The sequence below is a fragment of the Anas platyrhynchos genome, chromosome 1, assembly GCF_047663525.1.
Source record: "Anas platyrhynchos isolate ZD024472 breed Pekin duck chromosome 1, IASCAAS_PekinDuck_T2T, whole genome shotgun sequence".
In the NCBI taxonomy this organism is placed as follows: domain Eukaryota; kingdom Metazoa; phylum Chordata; class Aves; order Anseriformes; family Anatidae; genus Anas; species Anas platyrhynchos.
In genome coordinates this window covers 54,679,446-54,698,623 of record NC_092587.1, presented here as the reverse complement: position 1 = coordinate 54,698,623, position 19,178 = coordinate 54,679,446, and the positions used below count along the sequence as shown (strand labels likewise).

Genomic DNA, 19,178 nt, shown 5'->3' with positions numbered 1-19,178 from the left:
ACGGCCATGAATAATTTGGCTGCTTTTCTCACCGGGGCCCACAGCGTGGGGAGCTGGTGCATGGATGGAAGGAGGAGGAGATGTGAAGATGCAGCAGAGGATAGAAAATGGCTACCAAGCACTTTTACTTTATTTATTTTATTTTTTTTTTCCCTGGGAGCTGAGCCACACTCCTCAGCATATGACTGCCCACACTTAGGGGAGCAAGTGCACTTTGCCAGAGGAGCTAAGCAGAAGGTGGGTGGTGTCACTGGTGGCTCAGCGTTGGCTTCTGAGGCTGAGCCTGCAGGCGTGGATGGCTTGGCACCAGGGTCCCGGGCTCAGAGAGGAAACAAGAGGGTGGAGGAGTCACAGGGACAAGTGTTCTCGGTCAGGGAGGTGGTGGCTGTACCAGTGGCGGAGGGCTTAGCTAAATGTCTTCATCTTGGTTATTTTTGCCATCCCTTCCCACCCTTCCTCTGCTCTCTGGCCTGCCTGAGGCATGCCTCCTCACCTGAAGCCCTGCTACAGTCCTTTCCCAAACTCAGGTGTCCTGCACTCCGTTCCCCTGATGCCTGCCAGACCTTCACTTCTTCCCACACAATCTTTGGGTGACCTTGTCTCGTGCTTCCTCACAAAGTCACTCTATTCTGTTGACTCCATCCTCAGCTACTGCAGCTTGTTCTGCTTCCCAGTTCAGCGCTTTTGTCCTCTGAGCCAGCACCCATGCCCCAAGCCATCCCTTCACACCTCATGACTTCTCTCAAGTGACCTGTGAGGCTTTTTGATCACCTCCAGCTCTTGTCACTGATCCTCCACAGACTGCCTCCTCCGACATCTCCTGAGCTAAGGGAGGCATGTCTCCTCCTGATGGGTCCCTCCCTTCCATTCCTCTAAATTATTTGTGGAGGGACGTGCCCATAACCAAGGGCACTGGTATGAGAATCTTCTTGGTGGCTGTAGCTTAGCAATGGCATTCATGGAGAAGTTCAAGGTGCTGGGACAGACGCTTAGCAGAGCCTGCAGGAGTGAAGGCAAAGTGAATGGAGAGACCTTCATCCCACCTGCCTTTGTACGTTGCTGCTCCTCCAACCTGCGCACTCAGAGCCACCAACAGCTTCCCTCCAACATCACACACAGAAGCAAGCTCTCCCCCAGCACTCACAGCGACACACGTCATCTCACACTCTTACACAACTAGTCACACACTCACACACACTCACATTGCCATATATACTTGCATACTTTCACACACAGCCACCTTCGTGCACATGCAGACACATCATTTCTTCCCCATCCAGAGCCAAATGTGCTCTCATTTCCCACAAGAACCATCACTTTGTAGTATTTCCCAGACTTCTGCAACCATAAATCTCACACACTGGAGATCTCCCAAGCCCCCTCTGCTCCCTTTTTCTGCTGATACATGCTTTGATCTCCTGTACCAGTCAAACATTGCTCCGTACAGAGATCAGAGGCACTGTGTATTCCCAGGAGAGCCAAATCTATAGCATCCCCCCTCCTCTTAACACACAGAGTGGCTTTGCTCAGTTGGCCTTTAAGTCCAAAGGCTTTTTGTTTATTTACAGTCAGGCGGAGGAAGAGGAAAAGGGAAAGGGTGTTTCAGTTTGTAATAAACCTTGCCTCCAACCCATGCCTCGCTGAGTTCTTTTCTACCCTTCTTACATCATCCACCAGGGTGCAGAGTCACCAGGAAAACCTGAAGTTTGCAGAGTTCAGGAAAGAAGCGTCCCATTTGCTGTCCCAGGTAATTCTAATCGGCCTGCCCAGAGTCCACGAGAACCCTGGAAAGAAAGAGCAGGATTTGAGCAGTCAGCATGGTCTCCAGCCAGGAGCAGTGCAGAAGCTGTCCCTAAGACTTGCTGGAGAGCTAGAGAAGGGTCAGCCATTCATGCAAATGGCTGGCAGGTCTTAGCTGCAGAGAGTTTTCCTTGCTGTTTTTCCTTCAGGGCAAACTGCTTCTCGTGTTCATAAGCTTTTTCCACAAGCTCATGGAGTCCTCTTCATCCTTAAGCATAATCTTGACCTTTAATATTCCCTTGTGTTGACTTTGCCCATTGCATTTGAGGTGGAATAGCACAGAGGGTGAAGGGGATCCCACCTCTCAATGTCTCTTTCCCCTGCACCATCCCTTTCATCATAAATAGCTGACATGCAGCTTGTTGCTCTTCTCAGAGCCCACAGGCTGCTCAGGGAGTGGTTTTTGCTCATTGCTCTCTCCTGCCCCGCTGCATAGCGGGCGTTCCTGCCTGTCATTGCCATTCTGGGCAATCTTGCTGATCTCCCCCTCTTCCCCTTCATCATCCGTCTTCTCTGGTGGACCTGCTGGTACTTCTTGGCTCTGGACTCGGCGGGACGGCCTGAAGATGGCCCTTCGGAAGCCCTGCTTGAAGCGGTAGGAGAGGAAGCCGTAGATGATAGGGTTGGCACAGCTGTTGGCGTACGGCAGCACCACCACGAGGAAGTAGACACCAAAGAGGGATGGCTCCTCTGGCAGTGGGCAAACGACATTGATTATGTTGAGGACGTAGAAGGGAAGCCAGCAGAGGACGAAGACGGCCACCACGGCCACCACCATGCGAGTCACTCTGCGCTCTGAAAGCTTGTGCTTGGAGGACAGAGCCCTCACCCGCCTGCCGGAGGAGCGGACCTTGACGACGATGAGGAGATAGCAGAGACAAATCACCAGCAGCGGCCCGAAGAAGCCCAGGGTGGCAGTATAGACGATGAAGCCAGCTCTCCACACCGAGGCAGGTTCTGGCCACTGGATGTGGCACGTGCTCATGCCTAAGGGGACGTCTGAGAAGACCACCACAGGTAGCACCACTACGGATGACAGCATCCACACGGTCGCGCTCACGGCCTTGGCTACACGTGCTGTCCGCCACTTGGAGGACTTCCCCGGGTGGACCACAGCCAAGTAGCGGTCAACGCTCATCACCGTCAGGCAGAAGATGCTGGTGAACTGGTTGATAGCATCCACGGCCATCACCAGGCGGCACATGAAGGACCCAAACGGCCAGTAGGACAGGGCATTTTGTGCGGCCAGGAATGGCAGGCCCAGCATGAAGAGCTCATCGGCTAGGGCCAGGTTGAGGATGTAGACGTTGGTCACCGACTCGCTCACCGAGTGCCGCAAGACCACGTAAATGACCAGGGAGTTCCCGACCAGCCCCACCACGCAGACAATGAGGTAGACCAAGGGGATGAGGACACCGCTGAAAACCACACCGGGGCTGGCGGTGGTGGAGCTGTTGGGGGTGGTGAAGCCTGCCCAGCTACCGGAGGCATTCCCCTCCTCTGACACTGCCGGCGTGGGGAGGCTGAAAGTAGAAGTGTCCATAGCAGAGGCAGGGCAGAGGGCAAGGGGAGGTCTCCCTGAAGGATCAGTCAGCAACCTGCAGGTGAGAAGAGGAGAAGAAAGGGTATTTACACTGGGGATACGACAGCTGAACAATTAAGAGTCTGAATGTGAACGGGTGTGGGGAGTCAAGGTGGGTTTGTGGATGCTGGCAGCCACGGGAACATGTGGGACAATAACGATCCCATCCAGACCTGGGAGGCACAGTGGGCATGGAGGGATAAACAGGGACATGTGTGGCCAGTAGGTCTTCTCCTCCAGGGGAAGATCCTCAGGGAAAGAACCATGCAATAGGTTTGGTACAGGGAGAGTCACTCTTTTGTGTCATGCTAGTTTGAAAGTAAAGGAAGAGCAAGATTATTTTGGGTACTCCAAGAGGGATCAATACATTTCTCTCTCTCGTCTTTCTGTCATTTTCTCTCTCTCCTTCTGCACCCTGCAACACACTGCTAATGGAAGGGGCTCTGCCTGCCCCAGCTGTTCACAACACCAAAGCCGTGTCCCGGCTCTCCTAATGTGGGTTGCCCAATTGCCCGTCACATCAGGGTTTGGCATGGAAACAGCACTCTCAGCTCACTCAGGGAGAGCTTTGAGCAAACAAGCTCTCAGCTCTCCACCAGCTCTCTGCTGACCCTGGGTGAGAAGTTGCAGGGAGAGAAGAGACAGATAAGGGAAGGACGTGCCTTTTGTCTATAGTCAGGGCTCCAGACAAGTAACAGTGCCCAGTTACTCCAGACCAGAGGCACCCTGGCATACCTTATGCAGGGGAGACGTGTGATGCTTTCCCAATCACTCCAGCTCTGGTGGAATTTTCTGGACTGGCAGGGTCACCGTCTTGCTGCACCAGCTCCTTGGGAATGATGATGACTTGGTGGAAGAGTACAGGGACCCTGAGGCTCACCTTTACGCATACTGACAGATCTCTTAGGGCCTTGAAGCTCCTTTGTTCTTGAAAGGAAACCTGGGGATCTCAAAGGAAAGGACTCCCAATATTAACAACCTTTAGATGGCCAGAAACACTCCAGAAACTTTCCTCAAAGACAGGATTTTACAAAGCATCCCAACAGTGTTCACACATGTCTTGATAGTACAGTTTTTTGTCTTTTTTGTTGATGTCATTCAGCTTCTGGGAACCTCAGGGGAGACCTGCGTTTTGGATGGATCCCTTGAATATCAGATAGGCAAACCCATCAGACTCCACAAATGTACCAAATCTTATGCTGAAAGAACCTCGTCTGATATGTCCTACTAAAAGACAACTGGGCAACTCTATCTTAAGCCCATTCTTATTGGCTATTGCATAAACATTTTATGCTATACTTCAATGGGCTTTGAAGGACTGGAATTGTTTAGGATTTTTTTTTCATGTGCCTTGGGCTGTGAAGCACTGTCTTGATGGAAGACCATCTCTTGGGGTCCTGCAGTACTGGGATGACCCACACATCATGAATGGATGCAATAAATAAGCAGAGTAGGAAATGATTTGATACTCAGTTTCTAAGCTCCAGGATCTTTCCTCTGATGTTTTTTCCACTGCTGTTCCAGTGACGCATGTGCCCATTAGCTCTTGCTGGAAAGGGGAGGGCAGTGGCTGCTCTAGGGCAGAAAGATCCCTGTGAAAGGTGGCAGAAACCAGAACAATGTGTTCATAAAAAAGATGATCCTCTAAAATGTGAGGACATCATTAGGAACTCCTGTGGATGTTCCTCCTTCATGCACATGAATTTCCATAAAGGCATTTGGAGAAGAGCCCCATGGATGTCAAATACGAATAAGGACACTCACGCTGGGGTGAAAAGCATGTGGGGAAGTGTCTGGGGTCTAGACCTCAAAGCTGGTGGCTCAGGCTGTTTAGCAGTACATTAAAGCCAGTTTCAGAGGTCCAAAAGCCCTACCAAAAACGCTAAAGCATACATCACAAAACACAGATTTGCTACAAACTCATTCTCCAGCTCAAACAGCTATGGTAGAGAAACTTCGTCTTTTAGCAGGCGTGGTCTGTCTGCGCCCCTCTAACTTTTTCGAGTACCATCTACCAACTCAAGCTCCACAGCAGATATTCTGGCTGGTTTTAAAGAACAACCACAGGACATCAGTGCCTCATTTGGGTCGGATCCACGCTGCTGGCTGCTTTGGCAGCACCCACGTAGGTAGAAAGTGGTGAGGAAAATTGGCTTCAGACTGAAAGCGTGCATCTGCTTGGGGTCTGTCCCTAGAGATGTGAACAGCACCTGTTGCAAGAGGCTTGGGATCTCCTAACAGCTGCTGCTATAATGCTCCTGGCCCATACAGCTGGAGAACAGGGGTGGGCAGAGAGGTAAGGAGGGGCAGGGAATTGGTGCCACTGCTTTTTTTAGGAAAAAAAAAATAATAATATTTTTTTTCTATATTTCTGCACTGATTGGGAGGAGGCAGGGGATGCTAAAACCTGATTGCAAAACAGGACAAAAAGCTGGGAGAGACCGCTGAGCCCAGCAACTTGCAAGCCCCTTGCCACCCTCCCCTCCTGCCCACCTTGTTTCCCGTGGTCCCATCCCGGCTCAGGACGGCTGCTGCCTCCCTGCAGGGCTGAGCAAAACGGTGTGGGCCAGGCTGTGCTGGCAGAGCAGGGGGGTCAGCAGGCTTCTTTGGGACTCGGAGTTAACTTCTGCGTGGACTCATGCCCGCGGGAGACAGCCGGGAAGAGCGGGTGCCCGCCGGGTACTTACGTGTCGTTGGGATGCATGTTTTCCTCTGCTCCACCGGGAGAATCCGTGTCATAGTTTTCCCCTTCCCCTTGCTTTCTTAAAAGCAACTGTGGACAGCAGTCCCAGGAGGGATCGAGTCCTAAAATGTCCCATCAGCAGAGGGGCACGTCCTCCTTCCTGGGCCTGCCCATCGCCCCTCTCTGCCTGCTGCTTGGACTTCGCCTCCTCAGCCCCAGGACCCACTCATGGGGGGGACGTGGCCGTGAAGGGATGCCAGACCCCTCATCCCCACGCTGGTGGCTCAGCGGACCCCGGTCCCTTGTCCATCTGCAGGAGAAGGGGGCTCGGAGGCTGGGGGTGGCAGATGGAGAGGGGTGGCAGCTGCTGGGGGATGGATCCTGGCGACCAATGGGCGCCAGGCGCAGGAGCAGCAGCAGGAGAATGGGAATGAAAGGATGAGCGATAGGGCATGGGAAGAGGGAGAAAGGGAGGGGAGCGACCGGGATGGAGAGGGGAAAGGGGGAGAGAGAGACTAGAGCAAAGAGAGGAGAGAGGGGAGAGCGCAGGGAAGGGGGTGGGAGGCAGCGATGGAGGAGCGGGGTGGAAGGAGGAGGGAGCCGGGGGGGAGCGGAGGGGAGATGAGAGAAGAAAGGGATGCAGAGAGCAGCTGTGTGGTGGGAGAGTGGCGTGGCGGTGGGGATTCAGCTCAGCCAGGACCTCCTCAGCGAGAGGTGATGGTGGTGCAAAGCGCTGTGGAAATGCCCCCCTCCCCGGGAGCTCCCTGCTGCCAGCATCTTGCAGGCAGGGACCGGTGCTGCGCGGAGCTGCAGGCTGACAGCAAAGCCCTGTGGCTCGCAAGATGCTCAGAGGCAGGGGTGGTGTTGAGCACACAGATCCTGCTGCCCTCTGCTCTGCCCCTCGAGCACCTCTGGCGGGGGGCAGATGGGCAAACAGGGGGCTGTCTGTCTCGGCTTTCTCCCTCCCCTGGCTCCCTGCAGAACCTCATGTCTTTTACACTTCCTTTGGGGAAGAAAAAAACAACAAAAAAAAAAAAAAAAAACGCAAAACTAATTAGCCCCAAACTCTCCCATCAATTTTAATCTGTGCTGCAAGGGGTGAAGGGGTGGACCCAGAAGAAACGGGGCAGGGCAAGAAATTCAGCTCATTTGTAACTGGACTTCTCCAGGAAGGAAATTAGGATTTCCCCATCTCATTCCCTGCTCTGAGTGCTTCCCTATACTCCTCACTCCCTCCCTGCCCTGCAGCCTACGGTGATGACTCCCTGCACTGTGCAGTCACACAGCTCTTGGCATTTGGCACTGCTCTTATGAGCATTTGAGCTCCTAGAGCCAATTCCAGCCTCAGCACAAGCAGGGAGTATCTCTGTTAGAAGAACATAGCCATGGGCTAAAACCTGGGCTTCCATAACTGCTGGTGTGATTTTATGTCCAGCCAGTGTTGCTCGAAGGTGAACAGGTGAATGCAGGTTAGAAAACTGTCAGGACACCTCTGCTGAGGTCTTGGCCACATACTCTATGGAACCACAGCAGAGATGAGTTCTCACTGGGGAAGAAATGGCATGGGCAGCACCCAGTGGTTGTCTTTGTCATGGCAGGGCCGTGTCCATGCACCACGCAGAGAGCCCAAGGGCTCGTGTCTTGAAACAGCCACGCAACAGCAGAGGCCTGCCCACGCCAGCTAACCTTTGCAGGACGTGTTAGCATACGCACAGTCACAGGACCACAACTTCCATTTCTCCAGCTTGCTTCCTCAATGCCTGGAGTCCTGCCCCGTTCTCAGCCTCAGGCAGCTCCACCGGTGGTTGTGCAAGCTGCTCGAGCTGTGTTAGAAGGGGAGCTCAGCTCGTGCCCCTCCACAGATGCACCAATTTTGCTTCATGCATATGGCAAGCCTCTCCTCCCTCTGCATTGATGCATGGGATAGGAGACAGAGCATTGAACACACTGAGGAGGTAAAAGCTTTGAAACTGGAGGCAGAGTAACAACTTGCTGGGAATTCAGTGGTTTGGGTGATGTTTGCAATGTTTTAGGGAGGATGGGTCCCAGTCTCAAGGGCTTTCTGTCCCTTGCCCACCCACAGGCACATACCTACACCCAAGACTTAATTTGTGCTCCTGTGGAGCGGTGCTGGCACAATCTGCATTACCCCTGTGTGGGGCTTGGGCAATTTGTCTGGCAGCTCATGTGCAATGCAGGCATTTGTGGAACTCGCTGCCCCAGGATGTCCTCCAGGATGGCTTTGCAGGTACCAGCAGATAGTGTCTCCTATCACTGAACTGCTGTAGGCAGATCCAGCCATGAATTGCACTCACACAGGTTTCCCCAGCAGCAGGGTACTTTGGGGGCTGTGCTGTGGCAGGTTGATGCCGACACAACCCACACCACCCCTCGGTGCAGGACGCAGCCTGGGAAGCTCAGCGGCAGCGCTGCAGCGAGGAGAGGCGAGCTGGCTCAACTCCACGGCTTCCCCGTGCCCTCCCAGGACTGCAGGATTTTGCAGTGCCAATCATTTCACCCGGAGCCCTCCTCCCACCTGCAAGCGGTGGCGGTGGCAGCCACCCTGTAGCACTTCTGACTCTCGAGTCCCTGCAATGCATCAGCAGAGGCAGGTGCTCACAGCTGCCAGATCCATCGTACCGCTGGGACCACTCTCTCCAGCTTAATTTTAGTGACTCGGAGGCAATTTGTCTGGACTGGTGACTCATTCCTCTCTCGCGCTCTCTTTTTCTTTTTTTTTTTTTTTTCCCCTTCCCTCCCCCTTCCTGTTCTCGCTCTGCCTGTGCCTGGCGGCGTGAGCAAGTGCGGGTACCGATATGACCGCCTATGACGCCAGCTGAGGAGCGTTCGTGCAGAAATGTTTTGGTGGAAGGGTTTCCCCAGCACCCTGCGGGGACAGCCACTGCAGAGAGCAGTCCGAGTAAGGGTGTCCCCTCCCAAAGCTTGCAGAAGAGGCAAAGCTTTGCTAGGGGAGGAGGAAACTTTTTCAAGTGGGCACACGGAGCCTGAGAAGGGCAAAAGCCAAGGTGTGGTCACCCTGCTGACACCGTTTTTGCAATCCCTGGGCTCCCCAGAACCAAGCTCAGAGTGGTCCCACCTGGGTATCCCCTTCCAAAGGAGGGTTATGGCTAACGGGTGCCTCCAAATGTTGCTCACTGCTGTCCCGCTGTCCCCTGAGCTGTGACACACCAGAGGCACGGTAAGGACGTACGGTCTTTTTATTGGGTCCTACTCACTACGTTGTGACTTCAGGATGAGGAAAGGAAGGGGCAGCCGGGGCGTGGGGCAGTTGTGCAAACGGTCGAACCAGTGCTACAGACCCACAACAGTCTTTCAAGCCAGCAGAAGTGAGAAGCGCAGTGACTGCTGGAAGGTACTCAGCTCCGGGATGGTGGAGTCATCGCTTTCCTGCGTGTCGGGCACAGCCTGGCGTCAGGACGGGGCCGGGATCTGCAGACAAAACAAGGACAGGCCTTGTGAGACCTGCTCGGCTGTTCTGCTCTCCCTCCCTTGGCCCCGGTGGTGATAGGAGAAGGAAGGGGGCCAGGCCCTGGTTGGAAAGCTCTCACTCTTCTCTCTCCTCAGGCTCTGGCCAAAGTTTTGTCTCCTTGAGTTGAAGGGGAAGGGCAGGAAGGGACAATATGAGGAATAAAGGAGTCCTGGGGGTGCAGCTGCTGCTTGCTAATGCACAGCCATACAGAACATCCCCTGAGGTGAGCAGGCTCTGGTAAGAGGAAGGGCCATTTAGGCAATTTCCCATGAATAAGGAACAGCTTTTTTTTTTTTTTTTTTGCCTTATTTATAGGCAAAGGCTGTAGCTTTGCATAGCTCACAGCTGGCCATGCCCAGGGCAGTTTGGATGCTGTTCCCTCAGTGGCAGAAAGTGACAGACCGTCCTTTTCTGTGAGGGCAGGGGTAGGAAATCCTGTGCCTCCCTGCACCCAGAGATGGTGGCAAACCTGCACATGGGCAGAAGGGGAGAAGTGGACAAGGGGCCCATGTTCTCCATTCCACCACATCCTGTCCTGTCCCAAAGCACGACTGCTGTCTCCCTCTTGTTCTCTGAGGGTGACCCATCCCACCAGACACAGCAGGTCCTAACCATCTGGGTGCAGGAGACAGAAAGGGCCACTGGTATCTTCCCCAGAGATCCCTCTCACACTTACTCTCCTAGAGGAGGCTGCATGCTCGTTTCTTTGTCCGGGTGGGCTGTGGACAGAGGACTGCTCGGATGGCCTCGTCAAACACCGTCTTGAGGCCGCGCTGCGTCAATGCCGAGCATTCGAGGTATTTCACGGAGTCTGTTGGGAGGAAAGCAGGCACCGTCATGAGGAGGAAGAAGATTGGGGGTATCTGGAAGTTTGCTGTGAAGGGTCCTGACTCAGAAGAGAACCCTTGCAGGAGGAGGAGGAATACCACAGATCACTGAGATGAGGCCTCAAGCATCCACGGGTTTCAAGTGTCACTCAGTCTGCCTGGCATCAAGCACCCTCAGTGGCATCTTAAACCACCTAGCACCTCCTTTTTGGGACTCTGGGCTCCAGAATTGTCAGAGATCTCATGCGAGGCACTTGGCTCTTGCCCAAATTGAGTAAACAGGGCTTGTGTGACCAAATCCATTAAGCATTGGCAGGACACACTTCACTCACTCAGGCAGTAGTGACTTCAGGGCAAAGCTTTCCAGCTGTACAAGACCAGGGCTTGCCTTTTCCCCCCTCCTGTAGTCGAAGCAGAGCCATTGCATGAGTCTGGCTATGATATCCTGGTTGGCCACCCTCTCCTCTAAACTCCCAGTTGAAAACTCCTCCCTTAAGCTGGGTTTCTCCCCCTCTCTGCTCTCTCTGTCTGCTGCATCTGAGGGGTTACCAGGCACAGGCGTTGGTGCGTGTCCCAGAACGCAGAAGGGGGCTGGTGTCCAGAGATGGGGTGAGATACATGTAGTGTGTGGGGTTGCATGCATAAACCCCGCTTATCAGAGGCAGGAACAGGAAGCTGCAGTTGCAGCTCTTCCTGAGAGATGTTAGAAAACTCAGTCTTCCGCCTATTTCCGGAAGGCCTCTGCCCACACAGCAGCTGCGGCTTTCACAGAAAAGTATTGGCCCAGATAGAAACAGCAGGGTAAAAGGAGAGCAGGGCATGCAAGTGTGTATTTAGGCACTCGCATGTGTGTACTGCATGCGTGTGGAGGGTGGCATCCAGAGAGGGGCAGAAGAGAGAGGCTTGAGGTGTTGAGGTTTTGTTAAGGAGCCCATCTCCTTCCTGAGCCTCCCAAAGTGCATTTTGCCCTTCATGTGTCACCCTATGTTCCTCAGAAATACTTCTAAGGAAGCCACATTAGCTTGAGGGGAAGCCTTTATTTTCTGCCTCTCTCCTTTCAGTAGGCCCAAGATGTTGCCTGCAAGTACATACCGATTTCCTTGGCCAGGGCAAGACCCTGAGGATACGTAATGGGGGATAGCTTCTTCTCCTTCAGCTTCTCAATGGTGTCCTTGTCATCACGAAGATCCAGCTTTGTGCCCACGAGGATGATGGGCGTGCTAGGGCAGTGGTGCCGCACCTCGGGGAACCACTAGCGAGGGAGCAAAATGCCAAAGATGAGAGAGATAACTACTCATATAGACATTTAAGGGGAAACGAAGAGGCACGCCTGAAAAAAAAATCCATCAAGATAGCTGACACCCTGTCCTTCCCCACTGCCCTTCCATCCAGTGTTGGGCACTATACCCTGGCCCAGACCATCCCGTTTCCAGGTCCATAGGCATAATCCTTCACATGGAGCTCAAAGCATGAATTGAGTCCCTCAGGCACTAAAACATCAGAGCAGGGGAATAGTGAGGGGTGAAAGGAGAGGCGGTGCTGAGTGCAGTCTACTAGGCAAAAGCACAAGCTGTTTGCCATCAGTCACGGCTCCCTGAAACCCAAGGAGAAACTTGACAGTTGTAGGAAGGAAATACTATGTTTTAATTCCTTCTGGCTGACACAAAAAAAAGGACATTACCTCTCTGGGTCTAGACATCTCATTAGCAGTTTCCACCCACAGTCACTCTTTTTGCAAGACCAAGCTTACCCTCCACAACCCCTGAAGGACCAGGATACGCCATCTCACCTTAGCACGGACGTTTTCATAAGATGCTGGGCTGACAAGGGAAAAGCAGATCAGGAAAACGTCCTGTAGGCATACAACCAAGATGCAGAGTTAGGATGAGCGCATGGGATTGCTATACAGGAGGCAGGGAAGGGACAGCAAAACTGAGTGAGCACCAAAAAGGGTCATGTTGGGGAAAGCTGTCTCTCACTATCTGACACAGTCCAGGCTGCTGCTGATTGTCTCTAGAGGAGAGAAGAATATTTGCTCCCCTGACTCATGGTAACCATAGCCACCACTATCAGAAGAGCCAAAATGTTAACTACAAGGATGGGGTTTTTGTGGTAGGCACACTCATCCTCATGGGAAACGGTCTGACAGTGCCCTGTTCATTTCTCATAGAAAGTCAGATAGTTTTCAGGACAGAATAATTTTGCCTGCTGCTGAGAAAAAAATGCATTGAACTCCAAAAGTGCATATTCAGGAGGCAAATGAGGCAGAGGATGTTATCCACATAAGCACTTTTCCTGTACATGGCAGAAGTTAGACATACTTCTATAGCCACCAGGGGCTCAGAAGACTTTACCCTACCTGTGCTTGGCACATGTCCCATAGTGGGTGCAAGCAAGTTGTTGAGAAATATATGTGTTGAGAAATATGCACTGACTGCAGAAGGAGCCTAGGCAAGCAGCTTATATCAGGCATCTGACTTTCGGGTGGCTGAACTTAGCTGAAACAAACTGTGCCCTCAATTCCTAGTCCTTTTGGTTGCAATGGCAACCTTCAGACCAATGCCTGAGGCAGGAGGGTCTTTCTGCACTTGCCAAGAGACTGCTTGGAACAACACCCTTCAGGGGAGGTGACCTTGAAATCCTAAAATTACTCTGACAATGTGGTGAAAAACCGGTGAACACGGTATCTGATAAGAACCATCCATTTGTTCTGTTAGAGGCTTGGGCTTAGTTGAGGCTCCAGTGGATCAAATACATGTGTCCACACACCTGATTTCTTGTAAAGGTCAGAGGCCAGCATAGGGGTTCATAGGAATGTGGAAAGCTCCTGCCTTAGCTCCAAAATTCCCTGAGACACTTGGGTTTCATCAGAAGGGCATTTTTTCACCAGAGGTGTGTAAGGCATCTAACCCCACCTTGAAATCAGTGTCAAGGGGAGTCAAAAGTATCTTTGAGGATCTGTTTTCTTGCTGAGTTATCCCAGTAATGACATTTAGATGAGGGCTTCAAAACTCCTATAAATGCCTTTTACCTTTAGGGTATCCAGGCACTGTGTATCAACATAAATATTGTCAGAAAAGGGCAAAGAGAGAAGGGAACAATCCCGTCACTGCTGTATGGCGAATGCTGATTTTTCAGCAGGGAAAGGAAACATATCTGAAAGAGGAACAAGGGAGGAGGAGCATGGAATGTGACCCACCGTCTGCGGGTAAGAAAGAGGTCTCAGCCTGTCATAATCCTCTTGTCCAGCAGTATCCCATAGCCCCAGATTTACAGGCTTGCTGTCAACCATCACATTGGCAGAATAGTTATCGAACCTGAAATGCAGAGACATAAACCATGGCTCAAAAAAGTAGAAGAGGGAGCTCTTCCAGTGGGGCAGAAAATTCACTGTGTGTACCCCAGGGCAAAGCATAGTGATTCCTCTTCTCAGCTCACGTGGCTGATGCTGGTTTCCTGTGAACCTCTATCTGACAGAATTTCCACTCAACATCAACATCCTCCCCATCACCCAGCTGTCCTCAACAGGTGCCTGGCTGCAGCTTCACCTTCTCCATCTTGCATGCAGATCAATAAACGTGTGATATTCCTGCTTATCTCCTCAATGTCCTTCCCACAACCATTCTTACTCTAGTCAAGTCCCCATGCTTTTCATTTGTGCTCTAAACCACAGATTTATCCTTGAGAGTGAGGAAGAACAACACATGTCTCTGTAACTGTCCCAAAGCCCTGCACTCTTCAACATCTCTGCTGGAGCAGAGGTCAATATACCCAGGTGTGCTCCCTTCCTCTTTGAAAGCATAAAATGAAATATTTGAGAACAGCTGTCAGGATTGCATGCTTGGGAAAGACATATTGTCAAAAATGGCTTTTTCATCCATAGAGGTGTTCTGCCCTGGGTTCTCAGAAAATTTTCTTTCCTGTTCGCTTTGGTGTATCTTTTCATAAGCTTCATAAAGAGAAACAGAGATGGGAAGGAACCAATGCAAAGACATTTTGAATGTGCTCATGGCACACACTGCCTTTGTAAGATAAGCCATACTGCCCAGGGGCATAAAATGGCCTCTGTTCTCCATCTCCAGCCACAAATCTCAGGCATAAAGATAAATGGTCTGTGGCCCACAAAACGCACGTCCGCTTCATGGCCACCTGCCAGGAAGGGATGATGTCCTTGCAAAAACCAGACTGAGGTGAGATGGGTTCTTGTTGCCACAGTTATTATTGCAGCCTCCGATGCAAATTGGTCTGGAAAAAAAAGTGAGGCTCTGAGGTTTTCCTGCACCTGAACTGGCAGCGTGACACACTCTTTCTCCCTCCTCAGGGAGCGTGTAGTCAAACTCCACACCCCAGTGGTATGGTACGAGTATGCATTGTGTGCATCTCCAAACATACCCCACGTAATGTGGGGAGACAAATGCACCTGACCACTCAGCCAAAGGCAGCCCTAAGCTTGCTACCTAATCCACACATCCACTGAATTGCATGGTGCTTCTGCTCTGGCACTTATCTGAATCCTGCATTCTTACCATTAGGGTTATCAGGGCCTGCTCCAAAGACATTACTTCAAACAAGGAAGGTTTGTAGACCCCTGTCCAGACAGTCATCTTCTCCTTGGTCTGGTCCCATTTTTGTAGCCTGTTGCCTGACTGATTCACCTCGCAAGACTCCACCTGCTACTTGTAAACTTAGCAGGCAGGTAGGATTGGTTTATGTTTCCCAAATATCCCATTTATACTAGGGTTTTATAAGGCCATTGTGCTGAAAGGTGAATGACAGACCAGAAGTGCAGAGGCACCTTCGTTGGTTTGGCAGCTCTTTCTCTGCTGGCCCGGAGACTGCAACCCTGCCTTCAGAGTGCAGAACAGGTCTTCCTACACCCTACTTTCCCACCTCCCACCCACCCCATGACTGCAGATGTGTCACTCACACAGTGGGGATGTATTCTCCTGGGAAGGCATTGGTGGTGTAGCTGATAAGGAGGCAGGTTTTCCCCACAGCTCTGGAAGAGAAAGAAAAAACATAGCAGGGAATAATGGTAGTGCCATCAGTCTTGTTAGGGTGAGATGAGGATGGGGAAATCCTTCCATGCCTCAAAGTTAGCCCTGTTAGGAAACCCCTGGAAGGAGAAACACATTCACAGAACCAGATAACGTGTAGCCATAGGACAGACAACTGGTAGAAAGGAAGACAGGATGTCACCCAGAGCTGTTTGTTGTCTTTGAGCACGAAGGCTTGTTTTTATGGTTTGGTACAGAGATCACTCAGCCAAAATGCATCCACTCCGAGCTGGGAGTGAGCCCGTTTTCCAGTGCGTGCACAGTGCTGCACACTCACAGCCAGGATATACACATAGTGACTTGGTGCAGGAGTGTCAGAGCTAAGCTGTCCGTTTGTCTGCAGCCTTGCCCATCTGTACCATCCGCAGGCTGCTGCGAGCTGCAACATCACCGACACCAGAAGCAAGGTGCCTCTCCTTGTGGCTGCCTGAGGCTGCCTGTGGTGTTTCTGCGCATGTAGCTCGTGCTTCCTCTCTCCTCAGCTTCCCCCACCCACATGCTGCAGCAGGGTGGAGAGCAAGTAAGATGGGGTAGCAGCACAACCCAAGGCTGGGTGAGAGCACTGATGTGACAGAGAAGGGAAATGGGCAGTCCGGCAAGGGGAGGAGGTGTCAAGGGCAAGGCAAAGCCTGTGGTGAGGCAAAAAAAAAAAAAAAAAGTAGAGAGAAATTCCAAGAAGATAAAGCAGCCAGGGCAGGTATGGGATGGAGAATCCTTTTTCTGCTCATCTGTCATTTTTCAGGTCTGTGTGGCCTGGGAAAACCTGGCCAGGCTTCAGTTTCAGCATGTGCAAAGTAGACGTGGGAAGAGCAACCTCTGTCCTCAGCCTACAACCACAGTTGCAGGATCAAGGAGGTGCCTTTTATGGGGGAAGAGCCCAAGTCCTTCTGATGGAGGCACTCCTGCTGGCCATGGACCCATGCTCCAGCCTCCTCAGCTGTACCTGTGAGGTCTCCCGTTGCAGAGCTGTGGCCCTGCATTTTACTGTGCCCTTGACATGCACACTTGGCATCTTCACCCTGGTCACAAGGCACCTGCCCCGGTCGCTGCACTGTGGAGCAGCTGAGGAGGAAACAGAGCTCTTCAGCATGCTCTGACTCTTTTTTCCTCCCTCTTCCACCTCCCTTTCTGAGCTCCTCCTCTCCGAGTTCCCTCTTTCCCCAGCTCCCCTGCTTCCCTCTTGTTATAGAGATATTGAAGGAGTGCCATGGAGGCTTCCTGAAAGTGTGCGGGGATGGCTCAGGAGATCTATGGTGTTGGGGGGTATGAGTTAGTGATGGAAGGGTGAACAGTTCTGAATTAATCTGATTGAACCGAGAGGAATACAAGAAGTCAGTGAAGGGGTGAAGGTTATGGCAAAGAGAGATGTGGGGTTAGAGGTCTGGACACCTGCAGGTTCCTGGGACTGAATTCACGGAGCACTAGGAGGTCGATGGTATGTGATGGAGAGGCCTATGGGGCCAGAACACCCATGGGAGAACATGAGGGGTTTTAGTTAAGGTCCTGTAGTCAGTAAGGTTGGTCTGTGGCAGGGTGACAGGGCTGGTGTGGCTGGGAGGGAGGTGAAGGGAGGTGAAACGAGACCTCAGAGTGATGGGGGATGTCTGGACTTCTGTGTCGCAAGATGGAGGGTGGAGCGGTGCAGCATGCAGATAAACAAAACGATGGGGCAGATGACAGATTTAGGAGGGGTTGAAGTGAGGGAGTCTGAGAGCAGGACACGTAGTGGGGTTAGCCTTGTTATGAGGGAACGGTGCCTTGAGGGGTGGTTACAAGCGTTGTGGCAATGGGTGAAGAGGAAGCTGGGGGTTAACAAGGCAATGGTTAAATGCCTGGTGGCGTTATTCATCCAGCTCTAGCTTGCAGCTTTCAGGGGACTTTGCTGAGAGGTAACGATGTTTCTGAGGGGCTGTCTCCTTCCTTCTCCCTTCCCCCAACCCCCTGAAAATATGTCTGACATTTATTGTTATGTTTAAAGACTTCTTCCTCCCCAGGGTAGTTTTGAAGGAGGAAGTGACTGTGGGGAGCAGGGCTGCTGCAAATGTCTTTTCATCTGTTACCTGATAGCTGCCCCAGATAACAGTCTGGCCAGCTCCTAGCTGGGAAATGAATTAACTGACTCCATGCCAAACGTCCTGCCCACCTGCTGGGCTCTGCTCCCCTCACTCCCTCATCCCACAGGGCAGGGGGACCGTAGACGTGGTCCCCCACACCTCCCTTTTCGTCCCCCTAGATCGAGCCATTTCCAAAGAGCACAGGATGTGGGCAGAGCTGCCACAGTGCTTCGAAGGCCAGGCCAGGCTGCCTCCCCCTCCCAAAGGGGTACAAACCTGAGCCCACCTCAGTGCGAGCGCCTCCTCCTCCTGGTGCCCACAGAACCCCCTTGAAAATGTTCTCCCCAACACCCTGAGGCGGAGACAACGTGTCTGAACACGCATACACCAGGATCAGGACCACAGTGCCCTGTCCTCTCTCAGCCCCAGTGAGCAGATGGCTTTCAAGGAGCCATTTCCCTGCAGGAGAGCACTTGCACCTCTCGGGTTTTCAACCTGACTCCTGCCTACAGGTTGAGCCTGGCAGCGACGCCACCACCTCCTGTGTGCGGGCCAGATCTGCCAAGCCGGTGAAGGACAGCCCCACTTTCCATGCCCGTTTGCAGATGCCCTTCAAAATGCCCTCTCCTCCACCCTCCCCCAGCCTCCCCAGAGGTAAGTTCCTCACCCTGGTGAAGGCACAGAGAGCGAGAAAGGCAACATGAGGCTGCCAGAGGTCAGCAGCAAGCCTGGGGAAGTCTCCCCAAGCAGTGACCTTCTTCTTCACCCCATGCCACCACCCCTCCCTCCCCGCACCCACAGAAAAAGAAGGGGGTACGTACCCATCTCCCACCACGACACACTTGATGGCTTGCATGTCCCTGGGCCCGTGGCGGAGGACAGTGCCTGGGGCAAAGGAAAGTCAGGCCAAGGCAAACAGCGGGCAAATGTGAGTTATCAGACCTTGAGCTGAGGCGAGTGGCAGGTTGCAGGGAGGGAGGAAATGGAAGAGGGAACTTTACTCAATCGCCCTCTGGTCCCTCCTCCCCTCCCACCGCCGCCCTGAGCCCAGGCCGTTAGCTGAAGGCGGGGCGTGCTTGACTTTGTGGTTTGGGAGATTATTGCTGTCTTTTTTTTCACCCCGTGTGTCTCAACCCACTCCCTTCCTGCCCCATCCCAGCGGACGGCTGGGGGCACCAAACTGCTTTTATACAGGAGATGAACAAAGCTTAAAGAGGGGTGAGAGGCTGGAGGGTGGACTTCCCCCTCCCTCCTTCATCATCCAAACTTTGGAGGAGGTGTAAACAGGCAAGGATGTCTTCAGTGGGACCTGGGGAGGAATGAAGAGCTGGGGCAATGAAGATTTTTCTTGTCTTCCCAGAATCCGTGTCAACGACAAAACGTCACAAGGAATAATATTTTCTGCAAAAGCTGAACAAGGAACTGAAGTGGCCTCTAGGAAGCAGCAGCCACCCCACAGCTGCCCTGTCCCACCACACTGGTGCCAATAAGGTCCTGTCGCACCTCCCCACCTGCCCCCAGATTGCTATACAAAGAAGTATTGGCTCTGTCTACGTGTTCACAATGAAGTGGAGCAAACACATCAGAGGATGCACTGAATATTCTCTCTTCTGCTGCTATTATAAAAGCCAAGACTGGTGGAACAGAGAAGTTCATGCAAGCCAATTTCTCCCTACCCACCCTTC

At 52.5% G+C, this 19,178-nt stretch overlaps 2 protein-coding genes across 4 annotated transcripts; both read right to left on the bottom strand.

Annotated features, from left to right (window-relative positions):
- Positions 1-1,530: 1,530 nt before the first annotated feature.
- SSTR3 (somatostatin receptor 3) lies at positions 1,531-7,073 on the bottom strand. Of its 2 annotated transcripts, none has more exons than XM_005015970.6 (3): positions 6,070-7,073; positions 4,118-4,330; positions 1,531-3,398 (listed from the first exon to the last, which is right to left on the bottom strand). In XM_005015970.6, exon 3 carries the CDS (start codon positions 3,341-3,343, stop codon positions 2,138-2,140), a length of 1,206 nt encoding a protein of 401 aa, XP_005016027.1. In that variant the 5' UTR covers positions 3,344-3,398; positions 4,118-4,330; positions 6,070-7,073; the 3' UTR covers positions 1,531-2,137. The 2 variants fall into 2 exon arrangements, with proteins under 2 accessions (XP_005016027.1, XP_005016028.1); XM_005015971.6 differs by having other exon boundaries at positions 4,118-4,322.
- A 2,192-nt stretch (positions 7,074-9,265) lies between these two features.
- On the bottom strand, positions 9,266-18,515 carry RAC2 (Rac family small GTPase 2). 2 transcript variants are annotated; one of them, XM_005015967.6, is made up of 7 exons: positions 18,315-18,515; positions 15,310-15,381; positions 13,582-13,699; positions 12,172-12,234; positions 11,475-11,634; positions 10,232-10,366; positions 9,266-9,515 (listed from the first exon to the last, which is right to left on the bottom strand). In XM_005015967.6, the coding sequence occupies exons 1-6, from the start codon at positions 18,347-18,349 to the stop codon at positions 10,236-10,238; spliced, it is 579 nt and encodes a 192-aa protein (XP_005016024.3). In that variant the 5' UTR covers positions 18,350-18,515; the 3' UTR covers positions 9,266-9,515; positions 10,232-10,235. The 2 variants fall into 2 exon arrangements, with proteins under 2 accessions (XP_005016024.3, NP_001297286.1); NM_001310357.1 differs by lacking the exon at positions 9,266-9,515 and having other exon boundaries at positions 10,236-10,366; positions 18,315-18,349.
- Between the last annotated feature and the right edge of the window lie 663 nt (positions 18,516-19,178).